This window comes from Oryza sativa, chromosome 5, assembly GCF_034140825.1.
Source record: "Oryza sativa Japonica Group chromosome 5, ASM3414082v1".
Lineage (NCBI taxonomy): Eukaryota > Viridiplantae > Streptophyta > Magnoliopsida > Poales > Poaceae > Oryza > Oryza sativa.
In genome coordinates this window covers 10,571,552-10,582,003 of record NC_089039.1, presented here as the reverse complement: position 1 = coordinate 10,582,003, position 10,452 = coordinate 10,571,552, and the positions used below count along the sequence as shown (strand labels likewise).

The window sequence follows — 10,452 nt, the reverse complement described above, 5'->3', positions numbered from 1 at the left end:
ACAGAATTAACAAAAAAAATATGGTCAAAATTACGTATATGTACTAGGAACTTGAAAACTACCGTTGGATTGAAAAATAGACGTATAAGATTTATCCACGTTGTCACAAGTAAAAATTTTACTCTCAGATTAACTCATGAGTAAAAATTTTACTACGAGTAATTTTTTTACTCATAGAGACGAGGACGAATTTCAGATGTCCATTTTTCAATCCAACAATAAAGTCTTTCCGTTTCACAATGTAAGACTTTTTAAGTATTTAACACATTCATATAGATGCTAATGAATCTAAAGATTATTGTATATAAAGATTTATTAGCATCTATATGAATACGAACAATGATAGAAAGTCTTACATTATGAAACGGAGAAAGTACATGGGCTTGCACCACATATTTTTATTCCAGGAAAGATCACAGGGAGCTAGCCAATGCACATCTCCATCAGCATGCCTAAATTTAATTATGTAATATTGCTTTCATCTGTACCATCGATCTTTTGCTCCATGTATTATGGCAACTGCAACCTAACTCAATTCATCCACCCATGCTCAATCTTGTACGGGCGTCTCTATATAATAATGGTTCCTCCACTTCATACAAGCATTCTAAAAACCACAAACTAGCTAGGTAACTCTGGTTTTTTATCGCTTTCTGAAACTAGGTGGCAAGATATATACCTATTCTGAAGCAATGAGTTTCCTGCTGAAGACTAGGAGTGAATCTGACAAGCCGAAGTCGCCATCTTCTGAAGAACTGCAGCAAAAGGTAGGAATAACTTACCAGTGATCCTTCTGTATAACTTATAGGTCATGACAAATAACAAATGCAGTAGAAGTTACTGCTTCAAAAGCATTAGCCATTTAGCATAGCAAGAAAACGAACGGGGCAAAGAGAATTGGGGTAGTGATTGTTTCTTGCGTAAATTAATTTCAGCAACATCCCATTTTTTATGGTCGAAGTATCACGTATAACTCCAAGTATATGGTTTTGAAGTTTTGTTAAACTAGTTCAACCCCATGCAAGTTGAGCATGCATTTACTTCAAATTTTTAAATAGAATATACATAAATATTTTAATTACTGATTTCTTGTTTACAGCTAGCTGTTGGGTTAACTCTTCACTGCTTTGAATTATTTTATTTCAGATATGCTAATATCAATTGAGATTTGCATAGGGTTTTAAGAAGCATTAGACCATACGCTAGGTTCATAATATATATAGTCTTCGGGAAAGACTAAAATCGGCATCCGATTTTTCCGAAAAAAATTGGACGTTGTTTTGCTACTCAAAAAACATGTGTCAAATGATTAAAACAATGAAACAAATTTGAACAATTACCGAAACATTTTAGTATAATATATGAAACCTCAAGGTTCAACCACCAACAAATCCGCATGAATCAACAACAAACTTACAGAGCACCTTGAAAAACCACATTGCAACATTTCGATTCAATACAAAGAAACATCAAGTTACACCAGTTGAAAAATCAAAAAATCACGCTCGTTCACACTATTCTCGTGCTTCTCTCCAGCGCGCTACCAGCGGTGAGCCATTGATATCCACGCCGACCTCCTCGAGCATGAGAAACGAAGAAGAGCCGTTGCTGCCTAGCTATATTGGTGACCAGAGGTCGCCGCATGCCATCGCCTTCACAGCATTTGATGCCGGTCACCATGTTGTTGTCGAGCGCCATCCCCTCCCTCTCCATGAGCATCTTCTATGGATGCTAAGGTGGGCCACGTGCTCAGGACGTACAGGGAGAGAACATGAGATGAGATATGGGTAGAATGAATGAACAGAGATGGATGAAAGTAAGGTTTTCTCTTTTTATCTATAGATTGAATGGGGGAGATGCGATGGCCCAAATGCGTGCGAATGTGGGCGCTGGATTTTTGGGCTCATGCTGGCCGCTTGCGTGGGAGATTTAGGGTGCGCTTTCAGTCTATAGGATTAGATTCTTATCGTTTTTCGTTAGCACGCTTTTCAAACTGCTAAATGATGTATTTCGTGGGAAAACTTTCTATAAAGAAGTTGTTTAAAAAAGTCCAACAAATTTATTCATCAAAAATTTATATATTAATACTTAATTAATTATATGTTAATCACATTTCTCGTTTTACATTCGGCTAATCAGCCCATCCTATCTACTGAAACGAGCACACCCTTATTCTAGTCTTCTGCAATTTTTACTATAATACATAGGGTTTCTAAAATTTACACTTAAATTAGACATAAAAGAGCCCTCCGGTGCAGTGATGTGCACATTTATCTTTTACTTTTGGAATGGTGACATCTTGTCCGCGTATTTCATTTGTTATTGTCCCGAACTTCTGCAAAAGACCAAAAGAACCTCGGCATCATTAAAATCTAAACGTTCAAAACCATCCAATTTTCAACCTTTTTGGTTTGGATTCACTACCAGAAAACTTATCTTTTTATCTAATACCCCAAACCACAACTACACCGGATATATTAAGAACCAATACTAAAAAACTCTTTAGTACCGGTTCTAAAAGCCCAAGTCTCCGAAATATATTTAGCACCGGTTTGTGTTATCAACCGGTAATAAAAATACATCTTTAGTATGGGCTGGTAACACTAACCACGACTAAAGTTGTCTTTAGGATTAGTTAAAAAGAAGCATCACTATCCAAGTTAGACGTGTGTAGTAGGTGGGATGGTAACGTGTGTGAAAGGCTGAGATCATGAGAGATCTTGAGTCTAAATCTCACATCCCACATATTTTTTTGCCTTAGTATATATCTTTAGTACCGGTTCATTCTACCGATACTATAAATTAAATAAAGAACCGGTACTGAAGATCATATCTCTCCTAGCGATTAACATAACTCTTGATAGTGATTAACAAATATAACTCTAATTTAGCGATCACGCATAAGGATGAAAGCAATTTCAAAATTTCAAAATTAATAAATGACTTCAAAAACTCCTAAAAAATTACCCTTGCTATAAAGTATTTATATCCTACATAAATGTGTGCTTAAATCTAAAAAAATTTTATTCCTACAAGACAAATAAACTTTGTTTTGTTCTAGAACAAATTTATGTGCATCTTAAATACGGTTTTGTGGAATTTCTATGAGACTATTTCAGCTGTAGGAATGCACTGTGTGAGAGGCACAGGTCACTGGTGGAGAAACCTTTTTTACTCCCAGTTGGTAACCCCCTTTAGTCCTGGATTTCCAACCAGGAGTAGGAATCCGGGACTAAAGATGCCCATCTTTAGTCCCGGTTGAAATAACCGGGACTAAATCTTTAGTCCCGGTTGGTAGCAAAAACCGGGATTAAAGAGAAAGTTCTTTACACCAACCAGGACTAAAGAGGGATAGCGGCAGTCTAGATGGTCCCTTTTCTTTTTTCTTGTTTCTTTTTTATTTTCTCCCGAATCGGGTGGCATTCACATCCCAAATCAAACCCCAAATCCCCAAATCAAAGTAACATCCCAATCCACATCACAAATCTTAAAGTTACTAACATACACAAATCAAATACATCACAAATCCTAAAAAAATTACACACAAATCAAATACATCACAGACTATACATCTCAGACCCATACAATCCATCACAAAATTATACATATTAGTGAATCACAAAATATATAAAAAAAAGAAAAAACAAGCTCCAATCACGGCGCCACTACTACCGCGCGCGCCGTGCAACCGCACGTCACGCGCCCGTCTATCCACCACGCGTCCGCGCGGCGCGCAGCCTCCGTCTTCAAGGGAGGGAGGAGGAAGGGGAGGGGAGGGTAGGAGGAAGGGGAGGCCTGGAGACGGAGGAGGAAGGAGGGCCTCCGTCTCCAGGGGAGGGAGGAGGAAGGGGAGGAGAGGGGAGGGGAGGAGGAAGGGGAGGAGGGCGTCCCTCTCCAGGGGAGAGGAGGAGGGGAGGGGAGGGGAGGGGAGGATCTGAGTGGTTGCGATTGTGGAGGAGAGGATAAGGGATAGGGATTATATACAATGTGTTGAATTTTACTCCCGGTTGGTAATACCAACCGAGAGTAAAGATCTACATGAACCAACCGGGAGTAAAGTGGCGATCTTTACTCCCGGTTGATGTCACCAACCGGGAGTAAAGATCCTCGCCCCCTGACATGCCTCTGACACGGAATGAACCAGCACTAAAGACCATATTTAGTCTCGGTTGGTAACAACAACCGGGATTAAATATCATATAATAGCTGTGCGGTTTTCAACCGGGGCTAAAGATCATTTTTAGTCCCAGTTCTTTTTGAAACCGGGACTATTGTGGTTTTGGGTCGACCCAGCAAAGATCATTTTTCCAGTAGTGGGTGTGGTGCACATAAACATGGCAAGCGGAGAAGGTTCAGAATTCTAAATCCTTTACATATGTATAAAATATTCCCATTTGGATCTAACCCAACCCACGAAGTTTTTGCATCCAAACACTTAAAAAAAAGGATAAGATGACACTAACCCAACTCATCAAATCCATCCTACCAAACACATCCTTGGTCATTGGTCAAGGCAGAAGTCCTATATTACACGCTTTAGCCATGCAGCAGCCAGCTGGTTTTATATCGGACTGCTCATCGTAGTTCGAGCTAGACTGATATCGTAAAAAATAACGAAGCATCTAAAATCATTGATGCATAAACTTTTATATTTATATTGTTAGCAGTTTCAAACCAATGCTAAAATATGTACTATGATAAACAAAATTAACTAAATTTAACTTTTACATTTTGACTGCAACAGATAATCCTTTTGGTTTAGATTTCCCATGCCACATAAAACAATATAAGATATTGATTATTATAAGCTTTTTCATTTGAATTTTTAAAGAAACTTTTATATCATAAGTTTTTTTAATAAAACACACCATTTAAAAGTTTAAAAAGACTGCTAACAGAAAATGAGAAAGTTATTGTTTGGAGTTAAAAAAATCGAAGCCCAAGTTGTACCAGATTTTCCACTTTGCAGTTCTTACTATACTACCAAACTGTTATGTTGTATTATACCCATTATACAAATCTTTTTTATTGGTGCAGCAAATGATCAAATATTAAATAAGAGGTGCAAGGGTCTCTTTGATTTGTATGAAAAATATAGGAATTATGGAGGATTTCAATCCTATAAAAAAAATTCCTATGAAGTCTTTTAAAACAATGATTGAATCATATTCTATCCTTTGAAATTCCCGTGGGATGGACAGTTCTATAAAGATTTTAGATGAAATTTAGCAAAAACTTCAACCTCACGAAAAAAATTTCTAAATCTAATTCTCTCGTCTGATTCCTACATTTTTTCTATAGTCCAATCAATCGGTTATTCATGTGTTTTTCTAAGTTTAATAATCTTCTATGTTTCAATCACAAAAATAGAAAAACAGAGAAATATGAAAAAAACTTAAAAGTTGCAAGAAATCAATAACTAGTTCAGGCAATCAACTCTGGCTACAAGCCTACAAGGCTACAACAGATGAAAACAACATGCACAAGTTATGTTTGGAAAACCACCGATCCCCTGCAATGCTGACAGATTCCTGGCTGCTGAGAGGGAAAGGAAGTGGTCACCTTTGCTGTAGCGCCACATGAAAGTGTTTACACCCAAATTTGGCACCTATGGACGAAATATGGAAAAATTGCCAAAGTTTGGAAAGTGCCGGGTTTCCTTCACTAGGGCCGGTCAGACCACAGGTATGTGGGCGGTCTGACCGGCTAGTAGGGCCGGTCAGACCAATGGTATGTGGGCGGTCTGACCGGCTAGTAGGGCCGGTCTGACCGCAGGTATGTGGGCGGTCAGACCGTCAGGGTCCGAGTCCGAGTCTGTTTTCGTCGGGTCTCGGGTTTCCTTACTCGGGAAAGCATGTTTCGTGTTTCCATTGGTTTCTATCCCGAATTAGACGTGGAGAAGGGCCTGTAGAGGGCAAGACCAACCCCTATTTAAGGGACAAGGCCGGTTCATTGTAAAACCCCCGAATACAATTTATTTGAATCGTTCTTTTACTATGTTTTTTTGTATTTTACCCTAGTTTAGTCGATCTTTGTCGGTTTGCGCCGTAAACCGTCCGCCGCCGCTGCGAGAGTGCGACACCTCTTCGTAGGTTTGTCCTGAAAACCTTCCATTTTGCCCACGAGATGGGTAGCTATCCTCATATCGATCTAAATCGGACTAGAGGCTGATTTTGATCTCTAAATCGGCTCCGCTAGCCGGTTTAGCTGTTTTTCTACAAAACCCATCTTGATTTGGCCCTTTGGCTAGATCGAGGTGGTTGGCGACTCCATATCACCGCAAGGCGTTTAGGTGTTGCGATCGTGCTTGTCGACTTGTCAAAAAAGTTGCCAACAGAAAAGATTAGTAATACTAGCCGTTATAGCAGCAAGTTATGTTGCGATGGTTCAGGCAGACAGCTACATGATTCACAGTACATCTGAAATTCGGTGAAGTTCGGCAAGTTTTTTTGTAGAGGGCCTGATGACTGTAGTCCAATTTCTAGTATGAAAAATAGAGCCCAACAAGGTTTTCCAGCAATTTACGACTCATATATTCCTATAGCATGTGGATTCTCGTGTGTTTCTAACATATAATTCCAGATGATAATCGTTAAAAATCACATCTAAAAGTAATAAATAGTTAAATATCTCTAATTTTGTAGTTAAAACTTATCACACAAGGGTGGTAAACGATAGCTGGGTTGAAACTGAACACAACCACTTATCCATAGGAGTGCGTTGTCATTCGCAGGGGTGGATGAAATGTTTTCCATAGACCGAAATATTTTTACCCTATAAAATATTTGAGGACTAGGTAAGCTCATGAAAAAACCCATTACCACCACCGGTCATCCAGTGATATTATGCCATGCATAAAACAGAAATTTTGACCACTAACCCTTAAGCCAAACAGCACCATATATACACTTTTAATAGTCCCTAGCAGTGGCAGTGAATCTGTCACCTATATATAACTGTTTTTACAAATTGGCTCCTGAATATTATGGAATAGCATAAATATTTCGTTCAAACAATTAAAAAAGTTGTACTAACATATTTGACAATTTTTTAATATTATATTATATTTTATCCATAGCAAATCATTGGTATTTTTCTAGTGAACCAAAAAGCTCCCAACCACAGTAGACTTCATCATTTCACTTATTGACGGAATAAGCGAAACACCATATTTGCAAACGGAAAATGGTTTGTAAATAAAACTTTTATATACATGTTCTTAGCCATCTAAAAGTAAAGGTTGAAAAATAAACTACGATGAAAACCCTAAAATCAACTCCAAATTTAAGGTTGAAAATTTAAATTTTGTCTTATAAGAACAAGTATAATCCAAAATATAGGACTAGCATAGCATGGCACAAAGGGTTTGGTTAGCCAGAAGGCACGGTGTGGTGGTACAATGCTGCCACGTCATAGTCAATGGGCATAGCATCACTTTACTACTATGGAATGTCCAGCTTCATGGACTATTACAATATGACTATTTTTGGAATTTCAAAACATAAAAACAAAAATCTTAAACCAGTATTAAGGCATGTACAACAGTGCTTAATTATTAACAGGCTCTCTCCGTTACTATGCAAGTAAATTTGGAAACATGGAAGGCAGAGAGAAGAGGAAAAAGAAACATCGTTGTAATGCATGACAACATCTTAGAGTCGACTCTTAGCAATTATTAAATAAAATTTTGTTGCATGTGGATGGAGAAAAGGAAACAAGAGTAATAAAAAAATATTTTGGTGCATTAGTTGTTAATATGTTTTCTTATGTCAACAATTGTTGCCCCTAGGATTTCTTTTTTGTTCTTCTCGTGACTTGCCACTAGCATTTTCATGTGAGTTCTGACTGCTTTTTGATCCAGATAATTTGTAGGGCAGGTTGTAGTTTTGGGCTGTCAATACCAACTCCTCCTTCATATTTTCACTTCTATAGTTATCGTCTAAACCTTATCCCTAAATTAAACTATTTTGTTCTGGTTGATGTGCACCTGAAGATAGTTCAAGTCCGGGAACTCCTGGGAAGCCTGGCAGCTGAGATGCCGGCATTCTTATCAGACACCACCATCCGCCGTTTCCTAAGGGCAAGGAACTGGAGCACGGAACAAGCAACCAAGTCGCTCAAAGAAACTGTCAAGTGGAGGCGTCAGTACAGGCCAGAAAGCATTTGCTGGGTGCTCTCACAAATCCCAAATCAACCCCTTTGTTGAGTTTGTACCAATTGTTTTTTCTAAAGCATAATTGTTTGTAATTATTATGTTTTGGACGACATTGCTGACAAGGAGTATGAGGGTAGGAGAGCATATATAGCTGACTACCTTGATGCCAAAGGAAGATCTATACTAATCACAAAGCCGACAATTAAGGTCAGATTTTTGCTGACTACAGGATATATATATGCCGGTCTGACTGTGATAACAATCCACTAGTAATTTGGAGCAAATGAAATGATTCAAGTCCCCGGTTGAAAAAACTAAAGACGTTCTCGAAGAAAATCAATGAATACTAACAGGATACAATGCCAACTTAATTAGGTGACTGAAAGTTAACTTTTCTGTAGAATTCAGAACCTCAGACTTGCATGACTACAAAATAAAGTTATATTTCTGCAGTTCTCTTACCAACAGATTACCATACTAGGGGTGGCAAAAAGTGCTGTTCTTACAGTTCAAGTTGAATACGGTTTTTATTATGTATGATGCGTTTATGGACAATAAAATTTTGAAGGTTTCTAATGTTGACGAATTAGCAGGGGAGAGTTTCAGGGAAGGAGCAGATAAAACACTTTGTATATCTCCTGGAGAGTTTGGCTATGAACTCTGCAGATGAACAAGAAGAACATGTTACTTGGCTGATAGACCTCAGAGGCTGGAGTATATCAAGTACGCCATTATCGACATCCCGTGAATCCATGCACATAGTTCAAAACTACTATCCAGGGATTATTGCAGTAGCAATACTCAGCAACACTCCAAGGATTTTTGAATCTTTCTGGAAGGTACTATGCAATATTCAGGACTTCTATTTACTCTTACTAAATGATGTTCTGTGATTTAGTTAGTGAATATATGTACTACCTCCGTTTCAGGTTATAAGACTTTCTAGCATTGTCCACATTCATATAAATGTTAATGAATTTAGTCACACATATATGCTTACATTCATTAACTGGTAATAATTAACATATCTATGAATGTTGACAATGCTAGAAAGTATTATAATATGAAACGAAAGAAGTATGAACTAGTAGTTGTCTTGTCCTCATTTGCAGATTATAAAGCACTTCTTGGAAGCAAAGATGAGCGAGAAGGTGAAGTTTCTATATACTAACAATCCAGAGAGCCACAAGATAGTGTCTGAAATGTTTGACATGGATCTGCTGGAGACTGCATTTGGGGGCAGAAATTCAATTACCATTGATATAGACAATTATGCTGAGAGAATGAGGAGATCAGATCTTGCGAGAGGAGTTTTAATCATCCAAACGGACATAAATCTGATTAGTCGACATCACTGAATCTCTATTCTCTGTGGAGAATGCCTATTGCTTAATGACAGCTAATGAAGAACAAGAAGGTACCGTGCAAAAAAGTGGAAGAAAAAGAACAAGCCATAGAAAACTACGTGCTCACCTTAGCTGTTTTAGATGTTATATCAATTAATCTCAATAATTATGGACGACATGTTGCGCATGATCAAAAAACCAGTTAATCCTTACAGTATGTTTATGTAATCTAATACTACCTCTGTTTTATATTATTAATTGTTGTTGACATTTTTCTAAATCCATCTTCTTTTTAGCTTTGATCAAGATTTGTAGAAAAATATAACTATATTTTCAATGTAAAACAAAGAAACTATGTCCTCCTCTCCTTTTTTTTTCTCCCGATCCCACCTCCACCCCTCCCCTTTTTTGAGAGAGAAAAAAATAAAGGAAAAATTTGCCTTCAATGGGAATAGAACTCAAGACCTTCAACTCAAATTACCACATGGCACTAACCAGTAGGCTATTTCTCAGTTGTGAGAGAGTTTTCTTAGTAAAAATTTATCTTTTCATACGTGCTAAATCCTTGTAGTATCTGGCACAGAACATGTAGTAACGATACGCGTCCGGTTACTACAAAATATATAGGTTGTTATTATAGTCAAGTGATTGGTATTACTAGGTTAAAGCCTCACATACTAACCATATGCTTGTTATTGCACAAAAGTAGAAGTGTTACTACATGATAGGTGCATGTTACCACTTCCAAGTAGCTATGTTACTGCACGATAATTGTAGTTTTACTATGTCATGTTTACGAGATGAAGATCGAATAAGTGGGCTATAGGTAAAGTCTGTTGGTGGCTTTGAGCGAGGTCTGATTGATGTAGGAGTGTTTTGATCAATTTTATACATTTGGTAAAACCATGTTACTGCATGTATAGGCCCTTGTTACTGCAAGTTACACATTCT

General features: G+C 37.8%; 1 protein-coding gene across 2 annotated transcripts; it reads left to right on the top strand.

Moving 5' to 3' along the window:
• The first annotated feature begins 599 nt into the window (after nt 1-599).
• LOC4338246 (uncharacterized) lies at nt 600-9,801 on the top strand. Of its 2 annotated transcripts, XM_015782516.3 has the most exons (5): nt 605-767; nt 1,537-1,816; nt 7,994-8,170; nt 8,749-8,994; nt 9,268-9,801. In XM_015782516.3, exons 2-5 carry the CDS (start codon nt 1,784-1,786, stop codon nt 9,511-9,513), a joined length of 702 nt encoding a protein of 233 aa, XP_015638002.1. In that variant the 5' UTR covers nt 605-767; nt 1,537-1,783; the 3' UTR covers nt 9,514-9,801. The 2 variants fall into 2 exon arrangements, with proteins under 2 accessions (XP_015638001.1, XP_015638002.1); XM_015782515.3 differs by lacking the exon at nt 1,537-1,816 and having other exon boundaries at nt 600-767.
• The last annotated feature ends 651 nt before the right edge of the window (nt 9,802-10,452 follow it).